The following is a 22,601-nucleotide window of genomic DNA, read 5'->3' as shown; positions in this document are numbered from 1 at the left end:
CCACCCGCGCCGGGGAACGCCCCTCTCCGCCGACGGTGGCCGCCCGGCGGGTACGGTGGCCGGCAGGGGCCCGGCGGTGCGTTTCCTGGTGCGCTGCGGGGCCGCCGCCGCGGCCGGCCTGTCCCCGCCGCGGGCCCGGAGACGAGACGGGACGAGGTGAGGTGAAGGCGGCGGCGATGGATTTCTCCAGGTTCCTGTCGGATGACTTTGAGGTGAAGAGCTGGGTGAACGCGGCCTTCCGGGCCGTGCAGCAGGAGGCCCCCGGGAAGGTGGACGCCCACGCCGCTACCCTGGTGATGAAGTTGCAGCTTTTCATCCAGGAGGTCAACAACGCCGTGGAAGGTGAGGTGGGCGGCGGGGGTCGTCAGCGTGTCGGGCCGGAGCCGGTGTGTGTGGGTTTTGTTGCTCCGGTGAAGCTTTCCTCCCGGTGCGGGACGGACTGGGGTGCTGCTGCAGGCTGCGTGTCCTGACAGATCCGCTCTCAACGCCGGGAAACGGCTGCCCCTGCCAGGGGAGGCTTAGGTTGGGTATTAGGGAAAATGTCTTCGGGGAGAGGGTTGTGGAGCACAGGCTGCCCGGGTAAGGGGTCGGCTCACCGTCCCTGGAGGGATTTGAAAGACGTGTCTGCTTAGGGACACGGTTTAGGGGGTGGGCTTGGCGGCATTCGGTTCACGGTGGACTCGGTGATCTTAAAGGTCTTTTCCAGCCTAAACGATTCTATGATTCTACGATAAAGTACGTATTTAAATGTACTTTGAAGTTTAAGTACTCTAAAGTTACAACTAAAGTTTTGTTGTTTGGTGTTTTGCTTTGTTGTTTGGTCTTTTCCAAGTATGGAAGGTTACGTAAGATTATTGAAAAACTCCCTCTTTCCTGCAAGGGTTCTCAGGCCCTCCTTCCTCACTGCACTGCTTGGTGTTTCTGTAGAAACAAGCCACCAGGCTCTCCAGAACATGCCCAGAGTCCTCCGGGAAGTGGAGGTCTTGAAACAGGAAGCAACGTTCCTGAAGGAGCAAATGATCCTTGTTAAAGAAGATATCAAGAAATTTGAAGAAGACACAGCTCAGTCAATGCAGGTAGGTTCTTGTCTTCCTCAGTATTTATTTGCAACTAGTGAAATTCTGGTTTCCAGGCTTGTTCATATTGAGCAATCTTCTGAACTCAAGATAGACAAAACCACTTCTATTAATGTTAATAGTAGAAAAACTGTGTGTGGCACAGACCAGTGCAATCTGCGTTTCCTGAGGAACAGCTGATCATGCTTCAGTTCAGACAGAGTTGCTGTTACCTGACTGGGGACGCTGATTTCTGCCCAGATTTCTGCCTATTGTTAGCTGGGGTCCATTTTTCAGGCAAAGTGGATACTAAAAGTACAAATTCAGAATGCAAACTAACCTTTTGTTGTTTGACTTTGGAAGTTGATTTAACATCTCTAGCTCTTTCAGCCAACTCCTTCCTCCTTGTAACGGCATGATCTTTTCACCCAATTTTTAAAAGCCAACCCAAAAATAACTCCCATAATACAAGTATCTATGACAATCATCTTTTGTTTCAATGGGCAACATTATATTTTTTTTTCTTCAGGTCCTGGTAGAGATTGACCAAGTGAAATCTAGAATGCAGTTGGCTGCCGAGTCACTTCAGGAAGCAGACAAATGGAGCACGTTAAGTGCAGACATTGAAGAGACTCTTAAAACACAGGTAGAGGCCCCATTATTCTTTTTGGCCTTTGTGCCTTCAGCTTTCCAGGGAAACTGAGTGTAATAGTAGGTTTTTGAAGTGACTCTAAAACACGTACCTTTTTGTAAAATGTCATATGAAGCTGGCATTAATGCTTTCTGAAGTCATGTTTGGTAACTGAGTTGCCTTACCCTGGTGGCAGGATGTGTCTGTGATTTCGGCCAAACTAACAAGTATGCAGAGCAGCCTGGCTATGCTTGTGGATACGCCAGATTACTCCGAGAAGTGTGTGCATCTTGAGGCTCTGAAGAACCGACTAGAGGCTATGGCCAGCCCTCAGATTGTTGCTGCTTTTAATTCCCAGTCTGTAGGTCAGTAAGTCTTGGTGTCACTTGGTGCAGAGTTTATTGTCTTTAAAAGTAAGATGTTTTCTGGGTGGGGAGTTGGTGTGCTGAAGGCTCCTGGCGCTGGGTTGTGCGCTTTTTCTGGTGGAGCCAGATGCTGTGAAATGTTATGTGCTCTGCAGTTGCAGATGTGCTCTCCAGTGCATCTTTGATTTTCCTACAGTTTGGTGTGCCTGTGGCCACTATGGGAAATAAGGAAAATACGAGCTGGTTTTATAGGCCATGTAGATGTATGAAATGGAGGTGCTGAGGCAGCGCTGCTCTGCTGTCAGAGTTTAGTTATGCCATGAATGCTCTCCAAGTTGGAAGTGCTGCTCAAGTAAGCAGAAGGCCTCTGGTTTTGTGTTATTGTAGTGCCACTGGGCATTTCTGTTACACCTTGGTGTTGTAATCAAGAAGGAAATTTGCTTGGAAACATTCTGACTCCTTACTACCTTGTAAAAGCTGTTTTATAAATTCTCCTTTAGAAAATTTGACTTCTTGTACTGTTCTTTGTGTTCATCCTTTCCTCTCCTACTGTCACAGCACTTCTGAAAAATACTTGTTCTGGTTGTTGCCTCTCATCTGTGTGCACCATGAAGTCCCAGTGAGAATCTGGGGCTGCTGTGCTTTTGCTGCACAGTGCTCTGGAGTTCTTGTCTATGTAAAGGCAAGGCGCAGCAGTGTGTGACTACAGACGGCTGGAGGGAGCGGAGGAGGGAAGAAGCTTTATGTGCTGTGCTTCTAACAAGTGTGCTTAATCTTTTGCATAGATCTCTCTCTTCTCTCTTGCATTCCTCTTCTGGCTTTTCTTCTTTGCACAGCTTCCTTTTTTCTTGGACTGTGCTCATCACCTTCACAGTAGGTCCCATGCCTTTTTTCTGCTGTTGCAGTGCATTGACCTTTACAGACAAAATCAAGACAAAGGATGACATTTTGGAATATTTTCTCTGCTTAGGATGAAAGTAAATTGAATATTCATCTGCTCTGTGAGTTCTCCACTAAAGAAAACATACAGGTGCAAGAAAGCTGCTGGCAGCAGGTCTGCTGGTACGAGGTCCTTTGCTTGGGCATACTGTTCAGAATAATTCACTTTAAGCACTGTTTGCATTCTCTTTCAAAATCTGTTCTGGCCACGTGGAGACATGGGCTTTTTTCCCATTGAAGAGAGTTTCTCTGTTTACTGTGAAGTCGTATTTTTTTCCTGAAGTCTGGCTCCTATAACTGTAATACAAGTCCATAACCATATCCCCAGAGAGTCTGTATTTGGTGACTTCCACAGCTGAAGAGTACTTCAAGTACTTAGTGTTCTAGTTTATCTGCCTTCTGGGTCCTGTTTGAAAAACAAGGTCTCATTACTAATTCCTCTAACCCCAGATGTATTTTGTGGACAGAACTATAGTCATCCCCCTTACAGTACAAAACGAGCTTTTGATGAACTTGAATTTCAAAGCTTTGACTAATGGCACCGTTAGCTCTTACACAGTCTTGAGGCAGCTAGCTTAGGTATCAGTTTGAGGAGTTCTGAAAGCAAAGCTGGGGGCTTTGTGAGGTATGTTCTAGTTTTGTAGATAGCGGCTTGCTTCTGGAAAATAATGATTCCCTTCTAGGAAATGCTCTGGTTTTATCTGTCTTTAATACTAGATACATTTGCTGGTTAAGAAGTTAAATTTAAGAAGTTGCATTAATTCCTCGTGTCTGCTACCTGTTCTTGTTTGAATGTGGGTTTTAGGCAGTTCTGTTCCTATTTGAGAAGATAAGCAAACAAAAGGTGAAAGTGTGTCTTTCTATATAGGTCGTTGTGCACACTCTCTTAAAAGAAGAATTCTCTTGCTGTTAGACTAATGTCTCACCCTAGGCTTTGAGACTGACTGCTAACTGCCTATTATTTTGTTTTGTTTAGATCAGGCAAAAACGTTTGTTAAAGTCTTCACTGAAATTGATCGGATGCCCCAGCTTCTTGCTTATTATTATAAATGCCACAAGGTAAGTATTTTGATAATATTTTAATATGGAGGAATAAAAATTTGAATTCTTGCTTGGCTTGGACTGTAGGGGGAGCTGCTACATCATGTATTTTACCTTTCCTGTTCGAAGGAGGATGGATCCTGTTCTTTTCCATATTTCATTCTCTGACTTCACTTTCTGGCTCTTAACAGCTCTGGTTACTCCCCATGTTTCAAGAGTAATTCTCCATTCAGGACTTTGTGTTCACTCCTGCAACAGACACAGGATATGTGTGTTCTACTTGATTTCTCTGTGCCTTATAGTTTTGCTTTGCTTTTCTTGGATGTAGCTATGTCAGCAATAGCTTTATTGCTGCACCTTGGCAGCTGCTGACTTCTGTAAACTCTTTTCAGGTAAGATTAAAAGTTGGAATTCCAGACAGTTCTGTAGCCATAACCTGATCCTCAAATTTCTCTCATGACTGTGACTTTTGAGGATTAAGTTCAAGGCTAGGGCTTGCCAAGTATTTGAACTATTATGTGGGGGTATCAGTTACAGTCTCATTTTATGAGTAAAATACCAATGTTAATTAAATCTTTGAATCAACTAAGAAGCCTCTAGCTTCATGCTGAAAGTCTTTTCCTTCTGTGGTGCTGAATTATAGCAAAATGTTATGCTGAAATCGGGAGAGAGGACCAAGGGTAGGCATTGTGCTTTAGCAAAAGTGCTTTGCCTGGTAAGTTCTTGGTTTGAAATAACAAAAGCCAGATCTGTGGACTGTCAGTTCTCTTAAAATAGTTCTTATTACCCCTGCAGGTGCAGCTGGTGGCCATGTGGCAGGATCTTTGCCAAAGTGACTTAAGCTTAAATCGCCAGTTGACTGAACTGTATGACACGCTCCTTGGGACCTGGCACTCACAGCTTCAGTGGGCAACACAGGTGCAGTGACTGTTTAATTTTGGTGTGGTGTATGGGAGAGGATGAGATTGAGCACACTCTCTTAATTCTTATAAAGCTCAGAATAGTTCATTGGTGCTCACTCTTTGAGTTATACTCTGTGCCTTATCAATGCAAAACAGGGCTTGCAACCTACTTTCTGTTTCTTGTCCAGCTCTTGCAGACAAGATTTGATTTCTGGTGTTCTACCAACAGCAAGGTTGCTGTGTTACTGACATTAAAGCTGCTCTATCACTTTCATCTGTATCTTAAGTTAAATCTAATTTGTTGGTGTTGCAAATGTGTTCTGTTGCAAGACATTTGAAATGGCTGAATTGCTTTATCACTTGGCTTGGAGGAAGCCCTCAAGGTCATGTTGGACTGATTCATGTCACTCTGTGTAAGATATCTGAGGGCTTCTGCTATCACCCCTTGGAGTCTGTGTACTTGTTTTTCCTGCCAATAATAATGTAGGATCCAAAAAAGTTATTGTCCTTTAGTGAAATGAAGAAATAAGTTCATATTGTTGAGCCTGTAAGAGGTTTTTCATCCATGAAGGGTAAGAGATTCTTATCTTCATGTTACAAAGCCTAGTGCAAATGCTAGGCCTGTACTGCAGAGAAGCTCTGTGCTTCCTTGAAATGTATTTTTTCTGCCTAATGATTCGATGTGAATTACAGGTCAGATGTCAGCTTACATTTTAGCAGATATTCTTTGAACTGGGGATTGTGAGAGAGAAATGGCATGTGGGGCAAAGCTCGTGTCACTCAATGTCCTGTGTTGCTTCTGCTTTCTGAAGAATTCTTGGACCTTTTTCGTGGTGATCCAAGCTTTCAGAGCAAATGAATGAGAATAGCTGACAAGAAAGTCACAATGACAGGCTGTAACACATTTTATGCTAGTAGAATTGAAGGTGGTGCATGTCAATAGAAGTTCTCAGCTGATTATGGTCTTTCTAGCCTTTCCAGTAGTGACTTCTGCATATCTGACCAGTAATTTGCCTTGTGATATAGTACTATTTCTTCCTATTTTACTGATATATGTGTTTATTCTCAACACACCTGTGTAAACTGAATGCTCTGTTTTCAAATGCTCTTTTCTGCCAGGTCATTTTTCGAATTACTATAGTGCCTGTGTTCCGCTGAATTCAATTTTTGACCTATACCTATTTTCTAGTTTCTTGGTTGCTGTATTCAAAGCACAGTTTCAGCAGTAAATATGTATTGACCTAGACTTACGTAATCAGGCTGTCTTGCATGCTAGGTCAGTGAAGTTCTTGGAGTCTTAGCAGACCTCTTTTGGTTTTGTTACCCCTTGTGAGGTTTTTCAAATTTGTTTTTGTTCCCTTTTGGTTGGGAGCACCTGTCATCTGAGGACTCTGCGATCTGTTAGTGCACAAAATGTCATCTTCTTGATCTGTATATCACTGTGTCTCACCAGTAGGTAATTTTATATTAATTCTTTAATAGAAAGAAGCACACACCCAGCACAGTTTTCTGTGCTGGGCGTGAAAAAGTCCAGATTGGGCAGCTGCTGCTGCTTTCTTTCCCAACTCTTTGCTCCCTGGTTATGGCAGCCTGCCTCTCTGCTGACAGCATTTGCAAACCCATCTGTTCTGCCCCTTCCATCCCTCTGTTTCAGGAGCCCAGGCTTCTGTGGCGAGGGCCTAAGGGAGACTACAGTGGGCATGATTGCCCCTGGGAAGTGGAGCTGCTTGTGTGAAGGCTGCTTCTGCCAGCAGGGCAGCAGCACGTGCTCAGGAGGGCTGAAGAAGGTATCAGCTCCTGGTCAGACAGGACCTGCTCAGTTTGGAGTGGGACAATCTGTCATTGTCTTTGCTGAGGCAGTGACATGTGGTTTGTACATTTTGGGTCTCTCTCTGGAAGCTATCTGCTGCTCTCTGCTGCCTGTCGTGTTCCTCTGAGATAATGTGCTTTTGCTAGTAGCTTTTCTGCTACCACAGGTTTTCAAGAACCCCCATGAAATTGTGACTGTATTGTTGATTCAAACTCTGGGAGCGTTGGTGCCTTCCATCCCTGTCTGCCTCAGCACTGCCGTGGAAAGAACGGGCCAAGAGACCAAGCTGAATAAGCTGCTGGAGCTCTATGATGCCACCATCCACTTCGCAAAAGGGCTGGAAGTAGCAATGCTGCCAAACTTGAGTAAGGCTCTTGCACTGAATTTTGTCATTCCATTCTGTCAACTCCTTTGTTAAGTTCCATTGTGGGATTTTGTTTAGTTTTACATGGAGGGAGGGATTCTCTCTTCTACAGAATTGACCAGTTACGTGGCATTTGCACTTCTGTGTGTGTGTGTATGTGTTTATCTTGCACTAAAGATACTGACACAATACTGAATGAGTTTACTGAAGCAGACCTGTTCTGAGCATGCTTGGTGCCTAGAATGTAAAAGGAAAAATGCTAAATATTTTTTAAGCATTGCTATTTCTTCTGTCTAATAGATGAGGAAATGTCTCTAGGGAAGCTATCTGTGAAACCCATTGTGAAAGATCACAAAGCATAGAAGTTGAAGAGTTTCCTGGAATTAAGTCACACCTTACTAAACAAGAGAAAACCCGCTTGAAAGCTGCATCCATTGGATGCTTAAATTTTATTTTGTAGTTTTTCTGTTGCTACTGGCTTAAGTTTTAATCAAGTAAAAATGCAGGGCCAAATACTATTTCTGAACCATTGGTAGTTTGTTCCCTAGCAGCATCCTTGGTGTTTGATTCAAAATCTGACCTGTGCTTTCCTTACCCTATGATGTTTGTCATCTCATTTTGGTCATGACTTGATGAATAATTCCCACAAACCACAAAGTAGTGAGGTGCTGTGCTTACATAGGTTTATGTCTGACTTGAGCTGTTGGCTATTTATAGTCCTTTATTAATCTGGTAGGGCCCCTTCAAAGATTGGGTATGGGAAATTCCTAAATTAAAGCTAATGGAGCATTCCTAATGCTGTGTTTCCTGTGTTTGGTTCCTCATAACATTGTCTTGAGCTATTTAAACCCAGATTCTTACTTGATCATGTAAATTATGATTACTGGGCAATTTCAGAGAGTATGACTGTCATTGTGTCTGTTTTTGTTGTCTTTGTGATTGCATATTCTTGTCAGTCATTTTCTATCCTTGGCTTAGCTTAATTTGTGGTTTGTAATAGAAATTATTAAAAAGGACTTGGAAGAATTATGTCAAGCTGTAGAAGATGATGGAATAGGAAGACAGCTACTGAACTGTTATCTGGGTGTGTTAAAAAAAAAAACCAACAAAAAACCCCAAAACTTTATTTTCATCTCTTTTGCTGTGCGGTAAGATGTTTGGGAAGAGAAGTATCTCGAGAATGGAAAGGCCAGGTGACTCAGCAGAACAGGGTCAAACCAGTTCCTACATATGTGTGTGTGAGGACAGGGTTCATTTAGGATTCACAGGATAATTCAGGTTGGAAGGGACCTTGGGAGATGATCTAGTCCAACCTCCTGCTCCAAGCAAGGTCTGCTGTGAGGTCAGACCATGTTACTCAGGGTATTGTCCAGTCTGATCTTGAAAACGTCCAAGCATGGAGATAGCACAGGCTTTGGACAACCTGCTCCATTGCTTGTCTGTTCTTAGGGTGTAGAAGTTTTTTCTTATACCTAGGATTCAAAGTAATTATGGATTGCTGCTAGTTTGAGTTTGGCAAAGCTTCACAGTAGCAGCTGGCGTCCAGTTCTGATTTGAGAAATAATCATTGAGACCTGGTTTTTGTTTGGGTTTGCAGCTCCCTGCTGAACAGAATAGCACTGAAATGCTAAGTTCATGGTTCACGTTCAGCTCTGGTTGATGAACACTGTAAAGTAGTAGTAATAAGTGAATTGAGTTAGTGTCAGTTATTTTAAGTATGAACCAGGCTTTCTGACAAATGAGGATTGCCCCTGTTTTAAGTTGTGGGAGTAATGCGTTTCACTTCTCAAATGGTTTCAGTACTTTCCTTCTACTGTAGGTTGGAATGTTTAATAGTTTTTTGTCACCCAGGCTGTTTTGGAGTAGTGAGTGATAATTTTCTTGAGGCACTTGTTGAGGTAGAACATCTTGGTTTTAGGAAACAGGTAGAGATAATAACCTTGTGTTTAAAAAAAATTAAAAAAAAAATCTGTGTAGTTGAGACTTAAAGCTGTTGGGCAACATTCCAAGCCTGTGTAGGCAGCATGCTCTAATTGAAGAACTACTGCATGTTGCTTGAAACAAGGTTTTTAGTAGCATGCTCATCTATTTGTAGACTAAACATCTGATTCTTTGTAGAGGAGCAGAACCTGGTAAAAGTGATGGAACTGGTGGAAGCGGTGTATGGTCCGTACAAGCCCTATCAACTTGAGTATGGAGACCTGGAAGAAGAAAATCTCCTCATTCAGATCAGTGCAGTGCCGTTGGTAATGTAGCAGTCTTTGTTTAATTGCACAAGGAGAGGCTTGAAGCTTCTACTAAGGGTCTACAAGGGTCTTTGTCATAGTTATTGCTCTCTTTCCTCCTCTAATTTTTTTCTGTTTGCGGTATATTTTTTACTGTTAAGTAAATTTTGTTTAAGAAATGAAGTTAATTTCAGCAGCCCTGTCAGGTCGGAGGTAACTCCTTTCTTCTTCTCCTTCACCCAGTAACCAGCACTGTGTGGATCTGCTGGAGAAAGACTTTACCAAAATATTACTATCAACCAAGAGCCTGCTTCAGGTTTGATAGAATTTATTAAGGACAGGATCCGGGGTAGGAAAGTCCTTTTAGTAGAAGATTCTGTTGTTGGCAGAACTGTTTTTCCTTGAAGACCTGGTAAACACAGGATTTGGCAGCCTGACTTTTATTAACTGTCACTGTGCAGGAGGGTGGAAGCAACCAGCATTGTTGTCCCTTAAGTGTTTCACAAGATTGGAGGATACTGAGAGAATGATGTGTTACACAAGGTGTCTTGTCTTTAATGCCTGGACGCTCACTGAAAGAAGAGTCAGGCTCAACTTTGTTGTTGTTGTTATTTAGGAGCATTGGGAAGTAATTGACTGTGTCCAGGAACTGAACCATTCAGTCAGCAAACTCTTCATTCTGGCCTCTGGAGCCATCGACAACTGCATTAAACTCACTGATGGACTGGGAGTGTGTGGGCTCCTTAAGGCCCTGAAAGCTCTGTTCACAAAGTAAGGTGCTTTTAGTTACACTGCTGCATTTATCCTAAGGGAGTAGCAAGTATTCAGTTTGTGGCCAAGGACTTTGTAGTTTATCAAAAACGACTGAGAGCAGAAAGTAATGTTTCTGGAACTGTAATATGAATCATCTGATATCCCTTCCTACCATTTCGGTCAGGCAGTGACTATTTCTTAGGGGAAAAATGGAAGCTTTTTATGGCTAAATCAAAGACTTTTCTCAGCTGTTTTCTGTTTTGGTTGGGCTCAATTTTCATTTTTAATAAATACTTTTGGAGGGGAAAATGTTTCCCAAAATGGAATAAGACAAAGACAAATTAGGCTGATGAAAGTGGGTCTCAGTGGGCAAATACGTACTTACCGGGACAAGTGACCTCACATTCAGAATCTACCTGTAAGTGCAAGATACCCTAGTGAGTGAGGTTCACGCTAAGTTCTTGTTTTAAAGTGTCGCTGACAGCCCACTTAGATAGTATTCCAGTGCTGATTACCTCCTTATTCTTTCCTGATACCAAAAGAGCTGTTCACAAGGTATAAATCAAACTGTTACCTTGCTGCCCTGTGGAGAAGAGGGAAGAGGAAAACACTCTTCTCTGATCTCACCTTCTTTATAGGCAATTACATAGCAGCGTGCATGCCTCCAGCTTATGGGCCTTATTTAAAAAAAGGGGGGGCAGTGTGGAAAACAAAATGTTCTCCTTTTTATCCATGTTCTTATCTGGGGAGTAGCTGAGAAAACAAATACATGAGATTGTTGTCACTGTGTTCCTGGAGTAAGGGCCAAGTGATGTTGGAGTAGCAGTAGCCTTATAAACTTTTTGTGATCTTTCCTAGGAAATGTGATTAGTGTAATGGTAACAAAAATGTCTTAGTCATACCTTCTCATGGGAGTAGAGAGATCCTAGTAACCCATGTGCAGCAAATTGAAGTAGCCACACAGTATCTGTTACTCTTGAGTTTCTCCCTGTCTTCCACTGGAGGCTTGAGTGGGCCATAGCTGGTCAGTTCTTCACATCTATGTGTTTGGACTAGAACAACAGTGCCTCTTCTGAACTCCTCTTCCTTTAATATTTCTTGTTCTTATTTGACCCTTGTAGAGGACTGAATGAGCAAATTGCAGGACATGCAGTTATGCTGCTCTCCAACCTATTCTCTTACGCTGGTGCTTATCTCTTCTCCATTTCTCATTACAGGTATACATCTGACTTTACAAATACGTTGCAGTCTATACGAAAGAAATGTAAGCTGGATGATGTCCTATCAGATTCCCTTTTCCAGGAGGACTGGACTGCATTCCAAAACTCTGTCCGGTAAAGGGGATTTTTTTTGCCCAGCTCAGAACTGATTTTTGTATCAAAGATGAAATGGAATTACTCGGGGTCAGTTTACACAAGTTCTTAGTGCAGAATGCAGGGCTATGCCCACTTAGCTGCAGTGCTGCTGGGAGCATTAGTGTTAGTGACTGGGTTTCAGGTTGCTGCTGGCACAGTAAGTGCTATGAGGCTCCCCACCCTGTCTGGAGCAAGGCTGCATGTCATATCACTTGAAATGTCAGCAGCTCTTAGCATTTTCCCAGTGACACTGAGCTGGCCTTAGCCATGATGACAAGTAGCAGCATGTGGATGAGGTTGTTGGGCAAAAAACCTCAGTATGTTATCAAATGGATGGAGAGTTAATAGCCAAATTAATTCTTGACAGATGTGTCCCCTGTGGGCTGTAGTTTGGTTATTCCATTTTATTACTGATTGACACGTGTCTGAGATGGGTTGTCTGGGGAGGGGTCTGGCATTATCTGCCTCAAATCTCACATGTGTTTTTGTCTTGTTCTTTCCTAGGATAATTACTACTTGCGGTGAGCTCCTTCGTCAGTGTGGAGACTTTGAGCAGCAACTGGCCAACAGGTAAGCGTTGCTGAACTTAATTCATGAGCTGTCAACATAGGTACCAAGTTGAAAGAAAACAAACCCCAAGGTGCTTTTGTTGCATAGACCACGGAGGGAAAGCAGCCACTGTGATTTGCCCCCGCTGCCCCTCTCCATCTTTTGAAATGTCAGAGATGGGTTGCAGACTGTTCCACTTAGTTGTGTACCCTGAGACAGTCACAAGAATCCTTTTTCTTGGATACCTGGTTAGCCATCAAATGGACTGCCAGATTGGGGTCAGGAAGGAATTTTCCACCAGATCAAATTGGCAAGATTCTCACTCCCCTTGTGACATGGGGCATGAATCATTTGCTGAAATGAATCTAGGTGTGCCTTAACTGATCAATTCCTTGTAACTTGAGGAGTGTCAAGCACAGGCGGCACGTAGATCTTTTGTTGCTTGTCAGCAGTGCACTGTTCAGCCTCTTGTAATTGAAATGCTTTGGTCTGACTTGAGTGCCTGTGCTTTGTATAGGACACAGTGGCCTGCAGTGCACAGGAGGCTACGTTTGTTTCATATTTGCTACATGTTCTGAGAGGACAATCCTCTCTTTTTCATCTCAGTATTTTTGCAGTTTTTGAGTTGCACAGTAGATGTGAGAGTTGGCTGTAATTAACGTCTGCCACCAGTGAATACTCGCTGCCTTGAAGTAACATAAAGGTAGTGTTGGTCCTTGGACCAACATGAGAGCAACAGTGCTGATTTTTGAGGATTTTGCTGGTGACTTTTGTGTACTTGTTTTCAGGATTTTATCAACTGCTGGGAAGTATCTCTCGGACTCCTACAGCCCTTGTAGTTTTTCTGGCTTTCAGGATACCAGTTCTGCAGAAAAGAAGAGCTCCGTAAAGAATCCCTGGCAGGAGTACAATTATCTTTTGAAGGAGAATCCATCCGAGTATGCCAGCCTTATGGAAACACTTTACACTCTAAAGGTAGCTTTGGTGCCTGGGAGAGCCTGCCTCTGTCACAGGATGCTGTTGGGCCCACATTTGGTAGATGAGACCTGGATTCCCCCTACAGCCTGTTTACATTTCATCCTGAGCTGCAGCCTTTTGATGGGCTATGTTCCAAGTCTTCCACAGAGACACTGATCCGTGGAGAGATTGAAATGTTCAAACCCAGGAAGTCTGGGCTCATTCCATCTCTCCCCAGATTCTGGCTGTGTTTTGTGAACATGCTCTTATCAGTTCATGTGAGGGAGATTTTGTCACAGAACGCATTGGGAAGATTGTGTTGGAGCTATCTCAAATTCTGGAGTCTACGTACTGGCTTCGCAAGACTTTCTTTGCCACTTATGCTCTGCTGCCATATCCATTCTGAAATATAAGTATGCAAGATCATTCATGCATGCATCTGTGAACAGGGTAGAACGACTCTAGTTATCTTCTTGTGGATCTAAGTTATGTTTGCCATCGTCAGTCACGTGTAGTAGTGAAGTCAAGGTTATGAGTTCTGTCTCTTATTTCCTTAGAATGTTTTGATTTCTTTTGCACTTAATTTACCTGCAACTTGTGCAGCTCTGCCTTCAGTGTTAAATGTTTGACTTTAAACCTCTGCTAAATAGTCAAATTCCATAGGTACCCTTCACATAAAATTTTTGCTTAATTCCGTGCAGGGAATCAGTTAGTTGTGCCCTCTGAGCAAAAGGCAGTTTTGCCATCTTCTCTGCAAGTTTCCCAGTATCTAGCGTATACTGGTGCCTGGCATGGCTGGAATGTGATGCTGATTATTTGTTTTACATTTCACGGAACAATGCACAGTTTCTGTCTTGAATAACTGGTTGGAATAGGGCATCCCAAAGAAAATAAACTGTGCCATTGCAGAGGAAAGCTCTTTTGTATTAGGATGGCCCAATAAATACCGCTTTAAGAATGTTAACATAGCTTCTCTGTGGTCAGCATAATGACTTCCATAAATAAACATTTTTCTGTGTCTGTGTGTGTGTGTTAGGAAAAAGGTACAAGTAACCACAACCTGTTGTCTTCATCGCGATCTGCCCTAAGCCGCCTCAACCAGCTGGCACACCACTTGGCTTTTGATTCTGTTTTTCTTCGCATCAAACAACAACTCTTACTCATTTCAAAGATGGAGGTGAGTAATGGGTACATTGATCTGATCTGAACTGGCAAGGTTTACCCATGGGATACCTTATAGTGGAGTACAGCTGATTGTTGCTTACCTTTCTCCTTTTCAGAATGTTTCCCTCTTGTATCACGTTTCTTCCATGAGCTACAGTCAGTGGAAAAGTTTATCTCCTTGCATCCACAGCATTTGCGACAGACAGCTATGTTTGCAAGCTCTGATGTTTGTTTGAGATGTTGCTTTTCTAGCCTGTGTGAGCATGTATTTCCCACAGGGAGCTGTGTGGAAAGGGTGTCTATGTTTTGGGCCTGAGGGAGGACAAGGGAAACAGTTTTCTTGCCATCTATGTTCTGCTCTCTAGAAGTCCTTGGGTAGTCACAGTTCATGTCACTGGGCGACCGCTTCCTAGAACACTGATAGACTTCATGCTCCAGGAAGTCATAGATTCATTCTGTACTTCTTGCCTTACAGGGTTGGAATTCTGGTGGCATTGGTGAGACCCTGACAGATGACCTGCCAAACTTCAGCCTGACTCCTCTGGAATATATCAGCAATGTAAGAGCATGCAAGGGTAGTTACTGGAAGCCCAGTGCTCTTCTGTTTCCCCAATTTTTTGTAAAATCGTAGTATTTGTTAAAATTGTTATATGATGGTGATAGATGCTCTCAGTGGTCCAGCCCTCATCAGTTGGGTTGTGCCATTCATTGTAGCTTTTATGAAATCCCTGTCAAGTTCTGGAATGGCAAAAGAATGTCAGGAGCACAAGGAGAGGTTCCTTCCTAGTGAACTGGGCTGTTTACAGTGTTAACTCTTGTAATGGGATGGAAAATGCCAACTTTTGTTTCTAGTGGTGAATACTGAGTGTATCTTCATAATGCAGCTCATGTAGCAGAGAAGTTCCTGCAATGTGTATTGGAGTGATTTAATCACACTATGAAGTTAAAACAAGTCTTGAGCTCTTACCCTTCTAATCCCCATGTGACTCCCTGGTTTCTCTTTCTGATGGAATAACAATGAAACCTTTCTGGCAGTGAGGTGTCTGAGTGGAAAAGGAGAGTGAGCTGTTCATTCTTTCTGGCTAGGCACTCCTCAGTTTGGTGCAGCTGAACAGCATTCAAATTGCTCTCCCATTCTCTTGGTTGGTGTTTCAAGTTGCTGCCACATTTGCAGTTCAGATATTAATATTAGCTGCTATTACTATTTCAATGCAACATATAATTTGATAAGCAAGTTTTTTTATGTTACTACCATTCTGTGCATCACACAGGGAATGGATTTTTCAAGGACAGGCTGCAGCCAAAAGCTTTTAATATTTTGTTTTCCTCTGGTTTATGGCCTACAAACTGTTACATTCTGCTTTTAAAGCTTTAAAAAAAAAAAAAAAGAGGAATGTATAGAAATGGGTAGTCAGTCAATTTGTGGCACAATTTTATCATGGGTAGTTTGAATTTAGCAATCTGAGAGACTTTTATGAGGTTTAGAAAGCTCATGGGCAATGTATAAGGTGTAACTTCAAGGGAAGGTTGCTACTGAATTCTAAGTAGCTTTCTAATTAACACAGGTCACAGAGAGAGACGTGCATGGGTGGTAAGAGGCTGGATCTGCTCACCTGCCACTTTAACTGAAAGTTGAAACTGAGATGTGTATGATCGTTACTCAATTCTGTGAGGAATCAAAAGACATTTCTGCCTATCCAAGGCACAGAGGAACTTCAGAAAATTTCAGATACAAAGCATTTGTTTTCTGACATCTTTTCAGATCTACCCTTTATCCTGTTGCTGAGTAATAGGTGGGCCAAGACTGAGCCAGATTCTCTCTATTGGGTAGTCTTGAAATAACACTACTGCACTGTGCGGTAAAATTGACAACTGGAAAAACTAGCGTAGAGTTTAGAAACAAATTAATGTGGCATATGTGCTGTGTAGAAGAAAAGGCAGGTGATGTGAGCTCAGGAAAAAGCTATTAATGAGCATGCTCCATAATGGGGAGGCAGAGTACTCTGAATTGTATCTGCACCTAGGAAAATTCTCTGAAGCAGCAGATAATAATTTATAAACAGTGCAGTATTTGTTGTATGCCTGAGGTTATGTAGCTCATGTGTGCGAATTTGTGAGCATGGTCCCTTTTTGGGAGCGATACGTTTCTGTAATTCATTATTATATTGTCACTTGAATATGTGTTTCTTCTTCAGCGGTTTTGTTTGGTTCAGTCTCTTGGATTCTGCTCTAGAAAACAAATTGCCAGGAACACTCCAGAGATCAAAGATTTGCTTGGAGTAACAGTTCTGTGTACAGGTTTTTCTTAACATCGTTTCAATGACTGGTTCTCTGACCTTGTGAAAAATTATTTCTTGTACAAAGTGTAATGATGAGCAAGAGCCAATTTGTTTCTGAGCAAATGTAGTTTAGTGAGTTGCTGTCAAGCTCAGCTTTCTGCTTTCAGGTGTGGATTACTGCAGTTGACTTTTTTTCTCTAGCAAAGTACTTGCTTCACATTTGTTCAGTGACTCAGCTCTTTGTGCTTTTATTCTAGATTGGGCAATATATTATGTCACTTCCTCTCCACCTTGAGCCATTTGTCACTCAAGAGGATTCTGCTTTGGAACTGGCATTACATGCTGGAAAGCTGCCTTACCCCCCAGAACAAGGTAGGATAAAACCAAAGACTTGAAGTGTCTGGGGGAAAGCTTTCACTTTTTGACGTTACATGGGTGTGATGTGTTACGGTAACACAGCTATTTGAGACCCATTTCCTATTGTCTAGTCATGCTGTTTCTTCCAAGAGTCTCTTAGGTAACATGCAGGAGGAGCCTCTAAATAATGAGTAAAACTTTTTCAGTTCTGTTCAAACCAGAAGCTTTAGCTTGGTCGATTTAAGTTTAGTGTTCATTAAAACTGTGGTTTGGGTGCAGGGTCTGAAGTATTACTGTTTCAGAGCTGGAGCAGTATTTAATATCCTAGGTGCAGGGAGTGAACAGGAGGTACTTGGGGTCAGTTCCCAAACTCTGAGGGGAACCATTGAACCATCTAGCCTGAAAGACTTCTCAAGTTAGCTTTTGTAACTTCTGCTCCTTATCAACCTGTCCACTGGACTGTCTAACAGCTTGCTGAAGGGGAGAGTCTTGCTCCAGCTTTGCACTCCTGCCCTCTCCTTTGTGCTGGTTCCACCGTAGCACCATTTCCATTCATTAAGCCCACAGAAAGGTATTCACTTTTTTCTGGCCTAGATTCTCTCAAAAATGTGTCAATAAAGTGATTTAAATCAACTTCCTAAGAGGTCTACTATGCAACAGAGCTGGCAGGAGTGCACAGCAAGGAATAAGCAAAGAGGAAGCTTGTGACCATGTTTAGAAGTGGTGAGTTGTTAGGTTGGCTGACCCTCTCATGAAATGTCCCCATCTACTGAAGAAAACAACCCTGCACTGGTGATCATACAGTGTATTCTTATCCCCAGACAGCATCTAAGCTGGGATTCTTGCAACAACTGCTGCCAGGAACTAACCTGGTATGAAGCTTTCCATCTTCAGACTCTAGTGAAATCTGGAGAGAATGTCCCGTAAGCTTAGTTTTACACTAGTCACTTGTAGTATAAAATACGCAGTTCTCTATAGCCTTGCTGAGAACCACAGCCCCTGACGTTGTTGCTAGAAAAAGAGGAGCCCCTGAGCTCCTTTCTTGAGGAATAGATATTCGTTCTCAAGCAGGATAGTAATGCTGTTTACTTGTAAACAACTTTTTTCTCTGCCTCTTTTCTCTGTAAATCCAGGAAAAAATACTGTTACACCCTGTGTGACATGCTAACCTGTGCTCATCTGTTACAAACGTTAGGAGCCCATGGTCAGAAACTGGTCTGCTGTCTGTCTTGTTTTGGACAGGTTCTGCATCTTTGGGAATTTCTTTTCTTAAGGGTCCAACCATGTGTTCTAGTCTCCATAGTCAGGTTCTTGCTCAGTAAGGACACAATTCTGGAATGCTGACCACTTCATTTAAATTCCTTTTTCATCCTATATTAACTCCAGCTGAAAAATCATTAGAGCTCGGCTGCTACTTCCAGTGCCACCTGAGTCTTTAGTGATTAGATGCCAGCCACAATGATTAAACTCCCTGTGCTCAGGGAAGTGCAGTGGGTGCTGTGGGTGGCTGCTGTTTGAGACAGCTACGGCCCAGGCGCCTCTTCAAAACTTTCTCCCCAGAATGCACCAAGGAGTTCTTTCTGCATGTCGTTCCTTAATTTCTTGCAGGAAGCTGAGTTTTGGCTGGCATTCGTTCTTCACATGGCTGTCCTTACCTGTTGTGTCATTAATCCTGCTGCAGTTAACAACAGTAACTACATAGTGCTTCACAGCAGATTGGCAGCGCGCCATGGTGTGCTGTGGTTAATCTCTTCTCAGTATTTATTTCCACTGATAATCAAGGAAGCATAGAGCTTGGTATTTATAGTCTTCCTGTAGCCTTCTGAGAATACGCTCTTTAGTTCAGGTTTTTGCATTACTTTTGTCATCTTAAAGCATTTACATATTTAATAGCTTGTTAATTTTCAAAACACTGATGAACACGGGATGCCTTTAGGGCTTGAAAAAAGCCCCTGTCATTGCAGTAGTTTGTAAACTACTCCTGGAAGATGATCCCCTAAAACATGCCAGGCAGTGCCCCTGATCCCAGCCTGATCACCTGTCAGCCCTTCGGAAATTACTTACCTGGAGAAGTAATAGAGGGAAGTGTTTTGAGTCTTGAGCTAACTTTCAATGTTGTATAGTATCAGGGAGGATATGTAACTGCTTTGATTACTCCAAAAACAGCTGATAAACTCTGAATATCTTAATGTCCTGTTGAAGAAACAGTTAACCATTTATGAATTACGTTTTTTTTACAAAACCAGAAAATGCAGGTGAGTGAGACTGCTGACAGCTAACGAGAATTTTCTGTCCAGGAGATGAATTACCTGAGCTGGACAACATGGCTGACTACTGGCTGGGCTCCATTGCCAGAGCTACGATGCAAACTTACTGCGAAGTCATCCTGCAAATACCAGAGCTCACAGTACATTCGACAAAGCAGCTTGCCACTGACATTGGTAAGCTCAGTGCATACATTGTCCTGAGAACTGTTGCCATAACACATGGGCTGCTCTGTCATTACATTAGATTTGAAGAAACTGCAGTGTGGGTTTCTCCTTTAATCGTGAGCATGTTGATCTGATATCCGGCATGGTGGAGTGGTTCACAGCTTCTCTTTTGCAAAGTGGTCTGTCACATCCCTCTTTGAGGGAAGGGTGATGTTCCAGTAGATACTCCTGCTTCTTCACTGCTTTGTGTTTCTGACTGTGGAAGTCAAAGTCCTTCTGAACTGTGAGGAGTCCCTTACAAGCCAGTCTTAGCAAGAAAGATGTGTATATAATCTATTCACGTGTGGCACTGCTCTTTCCCCTCTCATGGGAGTGCTGTGTACTACCAGTATATGCCATATAGGGGGTACACAGCATGTGTCAAGCCTGTTGGGAAGTGCTCCAGTGGATTATGAAGGGGGCAGCTGGTTGATTTCTTCCATTCACTTGATAGCTGAAGTAGGGAAGGTCGGCTAAAGGCCTTCTAAAAGTTGTTGTGGAGCACTTGACCAGCATCCTTTTTTTACAGAACCTATAGGATCAGCTCCCCTGCCATGGCTAACTTATTGCCCTGCTGCTCTGAAGGTGCTAGATGACTAAATTACTTTCAACATGAAGAAATTTTCAGCAGCAAAGTGGGAGATAGTTGGCACACGTTGTTCATTTCTTCCTTCTACTATGCCAGGCAGGGTGACTGAGGGAGGAACTGATGGAAGGTGTTGAGGAAAGCGTTTCTGCAGCATATGGAGGAGATGGGTTTTTCTTATCCGAAGCTGATGGAAGTGTTACCTCGAGACCACCACAGCTATTGTAAATGCCAGTTTATCCTGTCTTTGCTGTAAATCATGCACGCTGACTTCCCCATGGCCAAGCTCAAAAATAAGGATACAGACAATATCTCCTCAGCTCACCTGATCTCCTCAGCTCACCTGAAAGTAGGCTTCAATGCCAGTGAACTCAGCCTGAATACTTTTTTTTTTGGCATTGCTTAAAAACAAACCAGTGGATTAGAGGCTGGTTGCTTGGCATTCTCCCTGCCATCCTTAATTCCCCAGCTGACTTTGAATCAGTGAGCTGGAACTCTCTCCTGCCTTGACAGCCATTCACTTCTGCAGAACTTCCCAGCTTTGTTGCAAGCTCTTTGCCTTTGAAAGTGTGCTTGTGATCCTTTATCTGTGACCCTGGTGACTGACCACCCCGAGGGTGTTGTGAGCAGATACTGAAACGTGGCGGAATGTGTCTCAGTCCTCTGAACAAAACAGATGGTTGTCTAAACTAGTGTACAGGAAGCCAAAAATACACACCAGTCAGTACAGTTAGATTCCAAACACACTGCCGTTTTCTGTCGTTTGGACCTATCAGTGACAGGATTCTAGCTGTCGTGAAGAACAAAGGATAACTTTCATTAGCACTCTGTCTGGTACCTGTTCAAATACATGTTTATCCTTAATCTTACAGATTATCTCATAAATGTGATGGATGCCCTCGGCCTTCAGCCATCAAGAACACTGCAAAATATTGTAACTCTGTTGAAGGCAAAACCAGAGGACTACCGGCAAGCTGCAAAAAGTGTGCCCCGCAGAATGGCCAGCAGCATCGGTGCAATGAGAGGCCTGGAATGTTAGCTGTAACGTCCCTGCTGCTGGACACTGTTCAAGGGCTGAACTGTTTGGGTTGATTTTATTTCCCTATAAACTTTGCAAGGACAGTGAAAATATCTCTGGGGATTAGGGCAATTTATTTCTGAATATCTTTTAATAAATGTCTTTGTCTAGGAAAAGCTTGCTCCATTTTTCCATCCTTAGAAATAAGGAAAGATGTCCTACAGCCTAATTTACCAAGAACTATCTGGATGACCTTGAGTAGGCTGAGCAGTGCGGGCTTCTAACTAGAAATGTTCTGCCGGTTGCTGGAGAGTTCATGCTTCATGGCGGTGAGATGACTGGCTTTTTCAGAAAATTTAATCAATTCTGAATCTAAAATTATGGGGTAGGTGCAACAAAGATCGACTGATTGGAAGCTTTTCTACCTGGAGGCAATCATCATTGCTCAACTCTGTCATTATTCACAAAGTCAGGAAGACAGTCTCATCAATTAGTAGATGAGGCATGATCAAGCTCAACCCTGAGAATAAAACCAGTTTTGTAGGTTGTTCCTTGTGCGATTAATGTATTCTACTGAAAGCTATGAAGTTTATAAGAAATTTAATGAAAGTGTTGCTTTCTTGTAAAATTTATTAAAGCCTGGTATATAGATCTTTGTAGAACAACTCATCTAGCCTAAGTGTGCTTCCAACACTCCCACAGCTTTTTTTCTTAGGAGAAAACTGGACGGAATACAAAGAGGTCCCAAAATTGGAATGCCAGCTGTGTCAGATGCTGCTGGGTAACACCCCACATGCACACTCTTCTGATTTGGAGAGGAAAAACCATCTTTCTTCCCCTTATCTGTATCTATTTCTGCAGTTTTCTCCATTTTACCACCAGATGCCTTGGGGGAATTATTCTTTTCCAAGTGTCCATGTCTTTGTCTCTTCTTTCCTTAACTTGGTTCAGGCTGCTCTAATCAGTGTTTAGCTTGGTCCACAAATCTTTCTGCTGTCTTTGCTTTTTGGCTGGCTTTCTTTTTCCCTGACTACCTCTGTCTTTTGGACAGCTGTCATTTCTTGTCCCAGTGTTGCTGTATTCGTGGTCCTCCTTTTGGGACTCATTAGCCTGATATGTTCTCCCCTGGGTGGCTGTGCATGTAGCTGCCATGGCTGCCAAAGCTGTCTCTCCTCTGGGCACACATGTAATGTGCTGATACAGGCTTATATTTTACCAGCAGTGTATTTTTTCAGTGAAATTGGATTCCTTTGCTGTTCTCAGCTGGACTTTGATGATGTTTCACTGCCAAAACTGCAGTCTGGGGAGGTGAGGAGAGCAGAGGTGCTTTATAAACAGTTTTGGGGTTTTACGAATTTTGGCACCTAAAAGAATTTCAGAGCAGGGAAATAAAATATGTTTTCTGGATTATTTTTTTTTTATTGGCAAGGTTTTCAGTTAGATATTTCCTCTTTTGTTTCAGAGTATGAAAAGTCTATTAAAAGATCCCCAAATGAATTGGAAATTTGCTACTGTATTGAGTTGGGACTTCTCAGGTGTCTCGTTTGGCTGCGATTTGTGAAGCCTTTCCCCTGGAGAGCTTTGTGCCCAGTCCTGTGCAGGGCTCAGCTGAGTCTTCCAGCAGCTGCATTGCTGCTGCAGCAAGAAAAAACCCCTTTGCGCACATATGCTTATCTGCAATCAGTTCATTTGGAGGAGAGAGCCAAGCTGGTAAAGAGCTGAAGTCAAGTACCTGAGACACTTTCCACTTCTATTAGTCATCAGACGCCCTCTATAAACC

At 42.9% G+C, this 22,601-nt stretch overlaps 1 protein-coding gene across 4 annotated transcripts; it reads left to right on the top strand.

Moving 5' to 3' along the window:
- The first annotated feature begins 36 nt into the window (after positions 1-36).
- COG7 (component of oligomeric golgi complex 7) lies at positions 37-20,997 on the top strand. 4 transcript variants are annotated; one of them, XR_005931420.1, is made up of 18 exons: positions 37-342; positions 928-1,076; positions 1,585-1,701; positions 1,883-2,051; positions 3,967-4,049; positions 4,827-4,949; positions 6,910-7,108; positions 9,226-9,353; positions 9,949-10,103; positions 11,303-11,419; positions 11,945-12,010; positions 12,778-12,964; positions 13,983-14,123; positions 14,586-14,669; positions 16,647-16,761; positions 17,341-17,469; positions 17,568-17,669; positions 19,044-19,127. XR_005931420.1 is itself a non-coding variant. In XM_030001869.2 (17 exons), the coding sequence occupies exons 1-17, from the start codon at positions 177-179 to the stop codon at positions 20,840-20,842; spliced, it is 2,310 nt and encodes a 769-aa protein (XP_029857729.1). In that variant the 5' UTR covers positions 38-176; the 3' UTR covers positions 20,843-20,997. The 4 variants fall into 4 exon arrangements, 3 of the variants coding, with proteins under 3 accessions (XP_029857729.1, XP_040976093.1, XP_040976092.1); XM_030001869.2 differs by lacking the exons at positions 17,341-17,469; positions 17,568-17,669 and adding an exon at positions 20,676-20,997 and having other exon boundaries at positions 38-342; positions 19,044-19,187; XM_041120158.1 differs by lacking the exons at positions 17,341-17,469; positions 17,568-17,669 and adding an exon at positions 20,676-20,997 and having other exon boundaries at positions 160-342; positions 881-1,076; positions 19,044-19,187.
- Positions 20,998-22,601: the final 1,604 nt, after the last annotated feature.

The sequence above is a fragment of the Aquila chrysaetos genome, chromosome 25, assembly GCF_900496995.4.
Source record: "Aquila chrysaetos chrysaetos chromosome 25, bAquChr1.4, whole genome shotgun sequence".
In the NCBI taxonomy this organism is placed as follows: domain Eukaryota; kingdom Metazoa; phylum Chordata; class Aves; order Accipitriformes; family Accipitridae; genus Aquila; species Aquila chrysaetos.
This window is presented reverse-complemented; position numbering and strand designations above follow the sequence as displayed.